The sequence below is a fragment of the Crocodylus siamensis genome, chromosome 5 (genome assembly GCF_052110815.1).
Source record: "Crocodylus siamensis isolate JL-2025a chromosome 5, ASM5211081v1, whole genome shotgun sequence".
Taxonomy (NCBI): domain Eukaryota; kingdom Metazoa; phylum Chordata; order Crocodylia; family Crocodylidae; genus Crocodylus; species Crocodylus siamensis.
The window spans coordinates 42,721,754-42,737,000 of NC_143399.1; the positions used below are offsets into that span (position 1 = coordinate 42,721,754).

Sequence of the window (15,247 nt, forward strand, 5' to 3'; positions counted from 1 at the left end):
GTCACATCTCTGTGGAAACTCATAAGCATTACTAGTCAAGGTACATCCAGTGTAAAAGGGACTCCTGTATCCTGTATGCAGCCACTTGGGGGCCAGAAGTCCTGCCAGTGCTCCCTGCAAAAGGCCCTTACCAATGACAGGAGGGGTGGGTGAGGCACAAGTCCCTGCTTCATGCACTCAGGAACAACTGCCTGGGCTCCTCCTTCCACCCTGCTTGTGGGGATGAAAGGCTGACCTGGCCCAGGACATGGTGCCTGGCTGACTCCTAAGCAATGGCCAGCTCTTCAGCTCCCTGTAAAGTGGGACACAGACCAGGCCCCTCCTGAACACTGTCCAGCTCAAGCAGGTGCCCCTCAGCAGAAAGGCTCTGATTCCTGCTCCACAGCATGTGTCAGGGGTTAGGAATCTCAGCAGCTGCCAAGGCCTGCAACACTGCATCTCTGCAAAGCTGAGACCCAAGCCCCAGTCTTCAGAGTGCAAGTTAACTCTTGGTTGGGGAAAGGCAGGCTGAAGGGATCAACTGATCAGGCTACTAGAGTGCAAGCAGCCCAGGTTCTCCTGCCAGGGCTTGTGTGACATGCAGCAGGGAGATAAACAGCACCAGGAGCTGGGGGTTGTCTGGGGAAGCAGAAAAGCAAGGGCCAGGGCCCTGGATTCCAGTATGCAAGGAAGTTACATGCAGCCCCCACCCCCAGTGCAGCAGTGGGAGCCAGCTCCTCCACAAGTCAACCTCCATCTTATCAAGAAAGCTCTGTCTGCTGGGGGGGTGTGAAGGAATGAGGGGGAGACTCCACCACAACAGTCTCACCACTCCTCTTCCAACACAAGAGATTCAAGGGCTTGGTAATAGCAGAGATGTAGGCCTTCATGCTCCCCCAGAGTGGAGTTGCCCACTGTCCAGAAGGACAGGAACCAAGAATCAACAGATAGGCCAGCAACTGTGGTTCAAAGCCAGGCTTGTGCTGTGAGCAGCAAAGCAGCAATAGGGACCTAAAGCCCAGGGATCTGGGCCCTCAGCTTGAGTCAGCAGCCCTCTGCTGTTGGCCAGGTTCAGGCCAGCGTGGTCAAAACCACTGCCTTGCTCTGGCACTGACTTTTCCTGTAATTCCCTGGGGAGTAACGCCAGGAAGCATGCTGGCCCTGTTCCTTCCGATAGCCGTGAGTCTGCGGTCACACTGGCATCACCGCTGCCACCAGAAACAGCAGTGCAGCTCACAGGAGTCTCTCATGTGTTCTGTAATACTTCCTCCAACACAGACCCAGCAGCAGGGAGGACAACAAATATTATAATAAATACAACAAAGAAGATGCCTGTCACTGTGGCACTGCTCCAGCAGGAGGGAGGCAACTCCCTATGGGCCAGAGACAGAGTTCTCGCTCCAAGCCAAGCAGAGAAGGCAACAGTCCGTCCCACCCACATCGGGAGTTTCGTGCTCTGGCGTCTTGCTCTGGATCAGGTGAAACTCGCCGCTGTGTGGTTCAACTTGGACAGGGAGCAGCCGTGGGTCTGTGCCAACAGGTCTGCTGGTGGAAAGCGCTCTCCAGTCCCTAGGTGTTCGTCTAGCAATCACACAAAGCAGCCTCCACCCAAGGAAACACTCCAGCCGGATGGGGTGGAGGCAGGGTAGGGAGCTCTCCTAGTGACAAGTAAAGTGCAACTGCATACAATGGCAACACGCAACCCCCTCCCCCAACCCACTGGCTCCAATTTTGAACCTGGCACAGGCTTAGCCCGAAGTGCTTGTGACAATGGCACTCGCTGAGTGTTTCTTCAGAATGACAGAATTAGGAAGGCCAGGGTGAAATGCAAGCACTATCCCTCCTCCACGAAGAAGAGCTTCCAAAGCCAGGTAGGTCTCTCATCCCCACTGCTCCTGCTCCGAGACTGACCAGAGGCATGGGTAGCACCTTCAGGGACAACAATGAATACAGACATGGGGCAGGAAGGCTTGGAGACAGGAGACATCCACAGGGGATACTGCCCACAACACTTCCATGGGCAGGAGACTGTGCAGAGCAGCTCCCTGCCCAAGGACCCCAGAGCTGTGCTCCAGAAGCTAGCAAGGTTCTTCGGGTAGATGTGATATCTTTTATTAAACCACCCGAGTCTAATATCAGACCAACTGAGTCTCCAGCAGCAAGACAGTTAGGATTTCAGCTCCTCAGGAGAACTCTAATGTGACAATTGGAAAACATTAACAACTCCACTCAAAGCCCACTGGAGTCAACAGGAACCTTTCCATTGACCTCAAGGGCTTAGAAGCTGGTTCTCAATACAAGGGCTGCAGTTACCTGGGGAGACAAGCCTTTGACCCATGCCTCTAGCTTGCCCAATGCTCCAAAGTGGCTGGGACAATTTCTTCCTTAAGAGTGGGGCTCTCCTCCAACAATCCACTGTTTCTAAGCTACAGGCCCTGCACTGCCCCAGGGAACGGCTATCACCTGTCACCTGGAAAAGTCCAAGACACTGCCTAACAACTGATGGGACTGGGCCCTGGAGCCCTAGTGGCCACAGATCAAGCCTGGATTCTCCCAGGGGATGCTTCTGGCAGGGAGGGGGAAAGGAAAGAGCTCCACTTCTATCCCACTCTGGGCTCAGCTCTGCACTGGGTGGGGAGGCTGGGCCAACCCTGGACTCTACTGTGGGACATCATTCCTGGATTCCAGCCAGGTCAGCTGGTTTCAGGGAGGACACAGGAAGCTCAAGGAGAACAGGACAAAAACCCCCTGGTATTCTACTCCTGGGGGCTTCTGAAACAGTGTTTGGGCTGCTGGGAACAGTGACCCTTCTCCGAGAGTGCTGACAAGGGTATGAGGGCGCATGACATGGCACTGCTCCTGCAGGCAAAAGCAGGAGGGAGTGGTTGAAGCACTTTCAGTTGCATGGAGGTTGGAATTTATGGTTGAACGTGGAGACCTGGAAGTTATGAGGTAACAAAGACCATCCCAAGGAACACAGCGAAGCCAGAGGCCCCTGCAGCCAGGAGGCTACAGAAGGGTTAAGAATCAAAGCTCCCCAAGAGAATACCGAGATGGAAGAGATCTTGGCCCCAAGCAGGACCAGGCTCATCCTGGGCTTTCATCTCTGCCAGGTTCAAGGCAAGAGCCAATTGTCAAGTGTACCATATACCCGTGGCCCAGCGTGTGCAGACAAAGTGGCATTTCTCATGTCCTACATGGCGAGAGGGCCAGGCCCTGCTCAAATAGGCTTGTACAGCAAGGTGGTGACATACTTCTTCTTGTAGCGGTGAGTGGCACTGAGCACCATCACGCCATCCTGCAAGAGAGGACACCAAAGCATTACCTTGAACCCACAGGCTGTACCCCAAAGAGGGCAGGGACAGTAAGACATGAAGAGGGCATGCTGAGATGTGGAATGACAAAGGTCACTGAAGTGAAGAAATGGAAGTTAATGTGGTAGGAGGAGCTGCAGGGGAGACTGCTTTTGTGCTAGTGCTGTGGAGATGCAGGGAGAAACCAGTGCTGGACAAGCAGGGGAAGAGAATGTGGTGAGTAGGAAGAAAAACTGGGGAAAGCCCAAGGAGGGAGATTTGGAGTGAGGTCCTACTGGCTAGGTAATAAGTCACTGGACACCCCAATGTGCTCTGGAGGAGGTGGGAGAGTCCAGCATTGGGCAGCTCCCGTGCCCTGGAAGGAAGTGAAGAGATGCTCAGAGGCAGCATTTGATCATGTCACCCCCTGCAGAGGTTCTCCTAAAGAGCAAAACCAGGCTTTTATTTTCAGTTGGGTAGTTAGCTAGCCCTGTGTTTTTCTATCAGGGGCTTTCAGGCTTGGAGGTGCTATGTGGGCACAGAGGAACTGAAATTCAGGCTGCCGCTGAAGACCTGTCACTGGGAAATACCACTCACCCCTCCCAGCTGGCAAGCAAAAGCAAAATCCCAAGGCAACTGAGCACACAGAGGGTGAGATTAAAAAACCTACCCCTACAGTGACTGCCATGTATTTGGGTACTGACCCCCAGGCACATCCCTACTCTGGTACTCAGGACAAACTCCACTGAGTTTGCGCACTGAGAGCCACACCACAACAGCTCAGGCAGCAGAGCCAGGAGCAAAGTGGTAGCTTTTCCTGGGCCTTTACAGTGCACATTACATAACAGAGCTCCCCTGGATGACTAGGCAGGGGTACAAGTAGCCAGCTGTGCCCACTGCCACTTACCTTAATGGAAAGTGCATAGAGGTGGTTGAGCATGACGTGGTTGGGCTCAGGTAAGAGCGCTGGGTCACACTGAAACCAAAGGAAAGGTCAATCCTGAGCATCACTTGGGTAGTATCACCAGAGGCCACTTCTCTCAGACACACTTGCAAAAATCCCCAGCTGTGGTATTACAGGGAGAGCACAGAGGAGTTGTTGCAGCAGGTATTAACCTGCGGTTCAAATTTTACCTATGATCTATGTAAGAGGCAAGGATTTCTTAGAGCAATATCTTTTACTGGACTAACTGCATAGTTGAGATAGAGTGAAACAAACTTTTGAATGCAAGACCTTCTTCATCAGGTGAACTAATTAAGAAATGCCTTGCATCCAAAAGCTTGTCTAACTCTATCCCAACTATGTGGTTGGTTCAACAGAAGATCTCATCCTAAGGAATCCTTGCCCCTCACAGAACTCCAGGACCATCACAGCTACAACATCACTGACACTACCATCTATGATCTGTTAAGTGCACTGAGTGACAACGGAACCTGGGCTGGGCCATCAATGGAGCAAGGGACCAAAATGGAGGGAAGGTAACACAGGGGCCCACGCCACCACTCCCAGCATGCAGGCAGTTGGCTATCTGGACTCAGAGGGAGCATTACATGACAAGACCCCCTGCTACTCCTGGGCCATGAACAGGTAGGCTGTGTGCAAGACAGCGTATGGAGCCATGTGTTCTGCTTTAGAGCCACCCCCACTCCTGACCTACCCTGCATTACCAAGCTTTCTTTACAGCTCAGCCCAAACTCCCCTCCTCCTACCTCTGCTGACTCCAGCCAAGGCTGCCCCAACATCACGGTGGACATGACTAATACTTACAGAGATGTTGGTGTCCTTGTTTAGAATAACTTGGAGGAGGTGAGGGGGGAGGATGGGTGGGGATTTGAAGCGTTCCTCAGGTCGATACACATACATTTCTTGTCCATAAGGTCCTGGTGGGGAGCTAGACAGGTCTGGAAAAAACAACAGTATATGAAGGGCACTAGAAGTGACATCCATTGCATGAGATATTTAAAATCAGATTGGACAAAGCTCTGGTGAGTACACAGTAGGATGCCATCCTAGATTGGCACCAGAGGAGAATGAGAGGGGACCCAGCAGGGCCTTTCTAGCATTACTGTTTTGGATTATTCCAGCAAAACCAGCCAGTATTGGGTTAAGCCACAGATCCTGGAGAACAGGTGCATGCGTTAATCCCAGTAGGCTGCAGAATATGTGAGGGATTTATACTTCACTGAGCTCATTCCAAACAGCAGGGGCTCCTTGCAACCCTCCCTTCTACCACAAGCTCCTTGGCTGTCAGCCTCCCATACCACTCTAATTCAGGGACTCGCTGCAACATCTTCTGCATCTTTTTCCTCCTGCCAGGGGCTCTGCACATACCCCATTCTTGCCAGTGTTGAAATTCTTTCCCAAACCCTCTCTACTTTAGCAGAAGCCTCTGAGTAAGTTGTCTCTGGAAGGAGGACAGAGATTTCCCAAGTGCCCTCTGTCATTTACAACAAGACTTCACTGCATCTTTCACTCTGTTTCATGCCCTCGGGAGGGCAGGCAGCTATATACTGGCCATGTCTAGGCTGAAAACTCACTGGGCCTGGAAGCGGTGCCGTATGTCATAAACCTCTTGAACTGGAACTGATGCAGGCTGGCCATGCTAAGTAGCCTGCCCATGATGCCATGCAGGTGTGGTGACACTGCTCCTGGTCTGGGAGGCAGCTGCTGTGGAGCAGTGCTGTGTGCCTAAGGGTGCTGCTTCTAGGCACAGTAAGCATGCAATTTAATCAAGCCTGTGGTTTCAACTGGGACCTCATGCCACAGTTGTGGCACCATGGTTGCAAATCACTGACAAAGTGAGAGTTTAGTACTTCCACAGAGGAACAGAAAATGTGCCCCCTGGAGCAGATTCATTTCCAAGCATATCTAAATCCCTATGTGCCTATTAGTTACAACTCAAGCAGACTTCACTATTCACTTCCCTGCAACACCAAGATACTGCTCACCAGTGCTGTGGGAGTTCCTCTCCTTACCAGTTAACTGCAAGTTGGTAGCTCAACAGCACCCCCCCCACAAAAAAGGTTCTTTATCAACAAAAGCAATGGAAGAGCAAGCATCATTTACACTGTCCCCCATCACCAGCAAGCCTCAGAGCACCCTTAGGAGCAAGAAGGAAATCCAGTCATCTTGGTCCAATTCTGCCTTGCTGCAGGTATTTACCATGGAGGGAATCCAAATGCACTGGAAGCTGGACCTAGCCCACTACAGATACAACCATAAGCCACTTCCAACCCAACTGCTTAATAGACAGCCAGCATACCACATGTTCCCAGGTGCTGACACCTTTTCAAAGGAGAGCTTGCTGCTCAGGCTGGGCAGGGACATGGGAATTACTTCCGTATGAATGATACTGGTTCTGTCACATAGTATGCTTTTACAGACCTAGAGCAGCCAACACTGGTTAAACACACTAACCTGACACATGACTGACCTACTACTCAGTAATTGTATGTCAGCTTGGCACAGCTGGATTCTGAAACTGTAACCTAGTAATCCTGGTTAGAAAACGGGAGGTTTTCTACACAGCTTAGTGCTGCAACAAATTAGCCTGACACTAAAAATACATAGCAGCTGGTGTGACAACAGCTCCTGTTTGCAGCAAGCAGAGATCAGATGACTCATACTCACTTATGAGACAGCAGAAACACTAAGGCCTTAACAGCACTGGGAAAAGTGACCAGCATTTTGTAGGACAAGTTACTCTGCTGCATTACCTCTCTATAAGGTCACTATTCCACAATAATTGCAACTTATATTCCAGAGTAACTAACCTGCTGCAAGGCCCATTTTATTCACATGGGAGAACTAATCTAGAGTTGCACAAAGTTGTCAGAATAACTAGTCTGGTCCGTCCTGAGGAAGACAACATCAGACTGTCAACTCGTCAGGGCAGGGCTGCTTTCATACATTTAGATTGCATCCAGACCCTGTTGGGCACTTTTGGTCAGCAGTGCAACATAATAACCAGATATTACTATCAGGCACCCAGCTGTCAGCTGAGGTTCTAACTCCAGTTCACTCCCTTGCAGTGCAGTCAGTGGCACAAGAACTTGGAGTGAGTTTCAAAGGAGAAAAGAGGCACGAGGCAGACAGTAGCGGGGCATGCTGAGTGCCCTGTGAAGCTCACCGCGACAAGAAGTCTCCGAACTCTCCAGAGAATCCACTTTCAAAGCATCAAACACCTCAAAGTCAGATTTCTTGACATGAATCAGGTTGTTAATTGTCCCCATCTGGCTGGTGACCACAGGCTGGAAGATGAAAATGGAAACAACAATCTACCAAAACTCCATTCTTGACACACTCAATCCGCCTACTCAGGTTTCCACATACATAATCCAAACTCTCCATTTATCCAGCCTCCTGCCATCACTGTACAGGCATGATTCATCCTTCTGAGTTGCCCAAGGCTCAGGAGCTGGGCTCAGGAACACCCCTGTTAAGACTGAAGCATATAGAAATTTGAAACTCTAGCTAGCATGAAGGTCTGATAGCCCCTTTCATGCTGAAAGTACTGCTAAGCTGTGTCAGGCAGGCTGTTGGGGCAGATGGACCTATGTTCTGACCCAGTAAATGGTATTTCTCATGTTCTGTACTCTTACCTAGAACTTTCCATCAAGTCTCAAAGCACTTTATTGTAAAGGAGGTCAGCATCATTTTCCCCATATCCATGTGAGGGCTTCATTGTTTACACCCTAGGAGACATTCCCAAGTCTGGGGCTTTCTCCACGCAAGGCTGCTTCTATGGCTGGAACTCCTGGTAGCAGACTACCATATCCAGAGAGGTCTTCTGAGCACTTCACATTTACATGGCTCGGCACAGCCGCACTATAGCAGCTGTACCAGCAGGGGCTAAGGGCACTCTAAGAGCCATAAGTGCAGCCAGCAGAAGGCGTGGGAAGCCTTCTGCTGGCTATAGGACATTGGTGGAAGCCTGCTGTCACTCAGAGACGATGCTGCTTGGCAGGCAGAGAAAGACTTCTGCTGTCTCAGAGTGCAGGTGCAGTCACAGTTCTGCTGGTAGTCTAGACCAGGCCTGACAGCAATGGCAATACTCTCCAATCCTACCCCAGACCCTGCCTTACTTCCTCTTCCACATGGCCGATCCTCCTACCAGCTGACGACTAGACTGAAATGCTCATCACGTTCCTGCAACTGAAATAGGAGAAATTATCTACAAGTGAGAAGAGATGTGGTAACCAGATGCCTCAGCCTGGCCGATGATACTGATCCTGGCTCTGAGAGGTCCTAGCCCCCAACTGCTCCCCAGAGCCTCACTGAGATTCAGATGACAGTGCTGATAGTACCCTACATTCTTTAGTCTACCAAAAGGAGTAAGCTGGTGGAACTGCCATCTTGCTTTGCCAAGTGACCCACAAGGCATTGCAAATCCCTCCTGCTTCCTTTATTTCTGCTCCAGCAACATTAAGAAAGGTGCCTTAATTTCAATCCCTACAGCCCTGCATGAGAAAGGCAAGCCCACTGTGGTTGAATGTGCCACACCTGTAGTCCTAGGAAGCAAAATCTGAGAGATGGAATTAAGCCAAGGGCATGGCGAGCCTCCACTGGCTACAGAGCCTGAAATAATAAGGTGAAACAACCCAAACTGTGGTGTAAGGGCAACAGCCTCTGCCATACTAATCAAATGAGAGGTGAGAGCTACTGGACCATACAGTTCCAACCAAGGGGAGGAACTGTGACAACAGAAGCAAAGAACCTCAACTAGTCTGGAGAAGGTGTATACCGTTTCCACTCCCTGAAGCCCTGGGGCATTTAGACTATCTGCACTGGAGCACTGATAGCAAACCAAGAGGGGAAAGTTGAGAGTCTCAGGGAGAAGGGAAATGGCTTTGAGATTTACCTCTGAAGGGTCATGAACCCACTGGCCATCCACAAAAAACTTGTACTGATGCTCTCCTTCAGGCAGGTCGAGAATAGCAACAAAATCATTGTGGCTGAAAGCAGAGAGAAGAAATCAAATGGCAGTGTACCATTATACTGATGATTCACACTACTCCCCTCCCAACTTCTGTGGCACACCTGTCATACAAACCAACTTGATCCCAGCGTCTCATGCATTACACTCACAGAACATGCATGTATTGTTTTCATATATCCATACACAAGCTGAGCCACCATACAAGCATGTGGATAAAAAAAGTGCAAGTTTGGGATATATTTCTATGAGAAAGCTGATCTTAGAGGGGCCATAAACAAAAGCAGTAGTGAAAAACAACCTATGGAGTTGACGTCTGAGAAGGTTGCATAGCTCACAGTTTTAGGCCTGGTATAACTAAAACCACAATATGGCAAGGAAGACAAGGAATCAATAGCAGGAGGAGTGTTATGATTACTGACAATGATAAAAAAAACAGGTAGGAATAGTAAAACAACACACAGACATAAAACAATAAAAAATATAACTCAACATGAAGAAATAAGAGTTAAAATATCTGGGTAAAAGTCAACAGAACAGAGATACTCAATACAGCAGAGAAATATGGGGAGAGGATATACAAATAAAGACCTATTGGTGACACCAGACAGTAAATGAGGCATAAGCTGACATTGTGATACAGTAGCATAAAACCACAGTCCATATGCAAAATGCAAAGGAAATGATCAGAGAGGAAAAATGGACTCTCTCTGTCCTGCTCTCTGTAACTACATCCAGGATAGTACATTCAATCCCAAGCAATGTTTTACTAAAAACATACATATGTGCTGGAGGGTGGTAGGAAAACAGCAACATAAACAATCAGGAACCAAAGAGATTGAGAGATGAGGGAAGATTTAAAGAACTAAACAGCTGCAATTAAGAGGTGAGAAAACTAAAACGAGGAAAATGCATGAAGCCCATGTTGTATGCATGTCAGGTATCAACACTAGATGGAGAAAGAATGAGAGAGCACTTGGTTTAAATGCATAGCCTCGGGACTGAGAAAGGGTTATGCACGTATCAGGACTTAACAGAAGCAATGCCCACTATCTATTAGAATAGTAAGAGCTAACTTTTTTATACCTCATTAAAGCTGATTAGCTCATTACTCAGAGCCCTTTATGCTTCTAATAAGAGATTTGAAACAGACAGGACCTAGTCAGTTCATGGCTGCCATTAAAAACCTTGAACTTGACAGCTACTAGGCAGTTTCACTAATCGTCCAGTTAACAGGGATACAGTTTGACTGCATAGTAGACAAGAGATCTAAAGAGTGCTTATGGACCAGTCCATGCACTTAGGTAAGATGTAGATAACCACTGTCTTTTATAATGTAAGCAACAGACAAAAGAAATTGGGACCAATGTAATCCTATGCCATTAAGTAAAATATGCACTGACTTAATTTGCATGCAAGGGAGGGTAAGGATTTTACCATATTGATTAGGAAGGTTATCAGATAACTGGGCAGGCTGGCAGCCAGCGCTAGAAGAGCATAAAGAATTATAGGTTCTTCAGCATGGAAAAAAGTGTCCAATAGGCCTGTCCTCTGTGACAACTTCAGAGGATTGTACCAGAGAAAACCAAGGAAAAGTCTGTCCTTAACTGGTTGTGCTCAGGGCAGCTGACCTGACTAGAGAAGAGGAAGCGGTGTAAGGGCAGTGAAGAGGAAAAAGCGGAAGGACAAGTGAGGTCGGGGAGAAGCAGCTCAAAGGGGGAGCGAAAGCAAGATGGCCAGGGTGCTCTTTGCAGAAGTGCTCTATACCTTTTAATGAGTGGGATCTTGGCACTCCAGTTGTTGAAGGAGCCAGAGATGAAGACCTCCTTGCCTCCATCAGCCCAGCGGATGACAGTGGGACGAGCTTGTTGTGCTGGCTTTGCTGACTCATCCAGATCTGACTGCCAAGACACAAACTCCTTATCCCCAGGAAGCTGCAAAAAAGGAAACAAGAACCAACCCTTAGCCTGACTGAGGCACAGGCACAACAACAGTCAGGGCCAGCTCTCTTATTACTTTCCTTCTACCATGAACTATTACCAACACTGAAGACTGCTCCCTGCCCCTGCAGGCTCACCCCTCCCCATGCTCTAGCATCCCAGCTAGAGAAAGCGGTCATTGGTCTGTTTCAGTCAACGAAGCTGAGGCAGTTTACTCCAGCTGAGAACATGCTTGAGTCACACCACAGTTATTTGCCCAAACTAAGTGACACAGCCTTTGTGTTAGAACACCCCCATCCCCCTAGTCCATTTGTAGGGTCTTTTAAATGACCCTGTCTTTTGGGAGCTCCTACTGGGCTTTACCTGCATGAATGGCTAACAGATTTACTTTGCATGTGACATGGGCCCTCTGAAGGATGTTAGCAGAAGGCTTTCTTTCTTAGATTTTAACTCCAAGGGAATATGGGCAGGGGAGAGAAGACAGATTCTCAAGGACAGGTTTCAAACCTGTAACCTCTGAGTTACCAACCAAGTGTACACACAGCAGTGTCTGAACCAATAATTATGAGGCACTTCCCCAAAAAAGTGTACTAGTTAAATTCATTCAGCAAATATTAACTCAGGCTAGCTGGAAAACAAGCCTAGCAGAGTTGTGTGGGTGCTGACACTGTATTACTACAGCTACCCTCCACTTAATGTTGTAGTTAGTTCTTGAAAAATGTGACTTTAAGCAAAACGATGTTAAGCAAATCCAGTTACATCACAGTAGTTCCCTACTAGCAGGTAGCTGCCAAACAATGTTATAACCGAACATTGTGTGACTTTAAAAGAGTATGTCCTCTAATAGATCAGTGACATAATAATGAAACAATGTTAACTGCAACAACATTAAGTGAGGAGTACCTGTAGGTATAAGCCTGGCATGGGGGAGAGGGATAGGGAGAAACCAGCCCATACCTTGGAGTCATGGGTGCTGAAGACATTGGGGTCATCCGTGCTGCCCACCATAATCTTGTGTGGATGCTCCTTGGAGGGGTGGGCACTACTGGCTCCATCAGAGCGGTGGGACTTGGAGCCATGGCGCTCCCCAGACACTCGCTCGCTGGTGGTGTTTCCCATGGCAATTCAGTAGCTGATACATAGAAGGAAGATCACAATGCACCTGAACCACTAGACTTCCACAGGGACAAGGGCAAGGGGAGAAAGCTCAGTTTCCCGAACCCTCCCACCTACACTGGTGACTCAATTACTCAGCATTTCTCAACCTTCTTTCTCTTGGGGATGATCCCAAGGGGCTCTGCAGCCTGTACGCAGAAATCCTACATCCAGCCAGGAAATGCAGCACCCCAGGGAATGAAGGTGGCAGATGCTCAACAGCTTCCAGCAACAGAGCACAGCACTTCATAGCGGGAAGTGAAGAATCATCCTATGCCTAACAGAAACGTCAGGAAAATCCAAGGAGACCGAATGGAATTACCCAGGCTGGAAAGAGACCAGGACACTGGGACGAACACCCTGGCACTCATGAAAGGCTCTGCTGTTAGAGGAGGCAGAGGCTGCTGCAGCAAGTGCATTTAGCAGGCAAATCACAAATATAAATTTCAGGATATGAGCTGACCCACAGCAAAAGGATACGTTTGCTGCAGGCGTAATAAATGAGACTGAAGCAGTGACTGGGTCAGGAGTCCCTGGCTAGCCTTCTAAGCATAGTTTAAGTGGGAAACCTGGTTCTGGCTATAGCAGCTTCTTCTACAGGTGGAGACAGGCTGAGCTATTTATTGAAATGAGTCTATTCAGATACAGGACACCCACTTAGAAGACATTAGGTCAGAAGGAATGGCCATACTGTTGCAAGCCCTGCACAGAAATGACAGAATGGACACATCCTCTGAGAACAAAGGAGGCTCAGTAAGTTACACAGATCTCTCCAGTCCTCTCCTAGCTATTACACAGATGCTCAGCAACCAGTGATCGCAGGATTTTTCTACTGAGTTTGTTTCACTCCACAGTGCATATCCTAAAGCCTACAAGGACAAAATGTGACAGCAGAACAAGGTGTGACCTGCAAGCAAGGAATAGCTGTCTGCCTCTACAAATGTTCATCTGCTTTAGAGAGCTTTACTATAAGAGAGAAAATTACAGTGAGGCTGGAATTCAAACCAAAGTTACTTTTAAGGAAATATTTCCAAACATGGTAGTAAGTACATGCGGTTTTAACCATCTATAATATGAACTGGCCAGGCTGCTCACCCTCCTGCATCACCAATACACAACTCACAGCTGTGTTACTGGGCTTCTCTCTTTATCACTTACCCAAAAACTTCTGGCTCAATGACCCCCGAGAGCAGAATCCTATATCATCAAGGACACCACCAGAGCAAGCCTCACTCATGTCCCCCAACTCAAACAAGCCTTAGAGTAGTTTTGAGGTGCCCGACTTTAGGGACAAATGGTCCTGAACATTTTTAACACCTTTTTTTTCCCTTTAAATTTTAATGGAATAGACCCGACAGCCTGTCTAATCCACCTCGAAGGCAGAATTAAGTACGTCAGAGCCATCCCTGAAAGATACTTCTCTGAACTGCTCTTAAAACTCTCAATGAAAGGGAATCCACAGCCTTCCAAGGCAGCCTAGCCTGCTCCAGTGCTTAAATACCCTTAGCCTTGAAAGCTAACCTACACCTCCCTTGCTGCAAATTAAGCCAATTACTTCTTTCCTACCCACAGTGGGCAGAGACAGCAACTAATCACTATCTTCCTCCTTGCGTTTTATGTATTTGAAAACAACTGCTTTATTTTTTTTAAGATGATGCAAACGTAAGTCCTTCAAACTTTCCTCTCGCACACTGTTTGCTCAGCCTTGTACCATGCCTGACTCTCCAATTTGTTTATATCAGAGGCATCAAACACATGGCCCCCGGAGTCACTCCATCCAGCTGGCTGGGCTACTGGGGGACCAGGGAATTTGGGGACATGGCTAAGGGTGGGTGGGGCCTACCACACAACCTGGGGATATGGCCCTCAGTGGCAAAGGGGCTGGAGATGGCCTTGCCAGCACAGCTCTGCTTGCCCTGAAGCCACTTGGTCTACTGATGCTTGTGTCATGGTAAGCGGCTGCCTAGCTCATGGTCACTTACTTAACTGCCATCAGTGCCATGGATGCAGGCCAGCAAGAACCCCTGTGATCTAGATCCAGCCCAGGGTACAGAGCGAGTTTTACAACCCTAGTCTACATCTTTCCACAAGCGCGGCACTGAACGTTCACAAGAGCTCCAGCATGAAACAGAGCTGAGCAATTACCTCCCTTGCCTTGCACACGATGCTCCTGTTCACATATTTGCGAGTGACACTCACCTCATTTGCAAAAGCAGCTAGTTTACGGCTTGTTTTGCCTGTGGTCCGCCCCCCAGCCCTCAGACCCTTCCCTGCAGCGCTGCTGCCTCCCTCACTCCTTTGGAGGGCTTATTTGGCACCTCCCCCAGAAACGCTGCACTTTGCACTTGACAGTGTTTCATTGACCCTGGACTGTCAAAGTCCATTTGAATTCATCCTGCCCCATGCAGTCCCCCTGGCCTGCGGTCACCCACCAACCTCCAAGTCCTCGGGGAAAATACCCACTATGCAAACATTTGCAAGGTATCATCAATAATCAGAGGCGAAGGGCGCTGGGATGCTTGGGGGGGAGAGGGGGGTGTCCTGCCTTTGGCTGCTACGTCCACTGTGGGCTGCGCTGAGCCTTTCAGACGGGGGGACACCACCCTGATCGCTATGCACCGGTCTCTGCAGGACAGGGCGGGGGAGGGGACACACTAGCCCGTGACGCTCTGCAAAGCTTTCCCAGCCCGGCAGCACCGGCACCGGGGGAGACACCCCCGCCTCACAGAGGGCCTCGTCCTGCCCCACTCCCCGACCCGGCCCGGCCCGGCCCGGCCCCTCCCCCGTACCTGAACCCGCGCCTCCGCCCCGCTCTCCGCCTCCTTCTAAAATGGCGAGGCGGCCTCCAGCAGCTCCATGATCGGGGGACGCTCTGTACTCTAGACGCGCCTCTCTGGTGGCGCCCGTGAGGGGCGGGGCCTGGCTGCTGAGGATGCTCTACCCG

At 49.4% G+C, this 15,247-nt stretch overlaps 1 protein-coding gene across 3 annotated transcripts; it reads right to left on the reverse strand.

Annotated features, from left to right (window-relative positions):
* Positions 1 to 1,221: 1,221 nt before the first annotated feature.
* Positions 1,222 to 15,230, reverse strand: PRKAB2 (protein kinase AMP-activated non-catalytic subunit beta 2). 3 transcript variants are annotated; one of them, XM_090049580.1, is made up of 8 exons: positions 15,093 to 15,230; positions 12,106 to 12,280; positions 10,976 to 11,142; positions 9,134 to 9,227; positions 7,403 to 7,523; positions 5,041 to 5,174; positions 4,180 to 4,248; positions 1,222 to 3,277 (listed from the first exon to the last, which is right to left on the reverse strand). In XM_090049580.1, exons 2-8 carry the CDS (start codon positions 12,265 to 12,267, stop codon positions 3,200 to 3,202), a joined length of 825 nt encoding a protein of 274 aa, XP_089905706.1. In that variant the 5' UTR covers positions 12,268 to 12,280; positions 15,093 to 15,230; the 3' UTR covers positions 1,222 to 3,199. The 3 variants fall into 3 exon arrangements, with proteins under 3 accessions (XP_089905706.1, XP_089905707.1, XP_089905708.1); XM_090049581.1 differs by lacking the exon at positions 15,093 to 15,230 and adding an exon at positions 14,767 to 15,015; XM_090049582.1 differs by lacking the exon at positions 15,093 to 15,230 and adding an exon at positions 12,414 to 12,435.
* Positions 15,231 to 15,247: the final 17 nt, after the last annotated feature.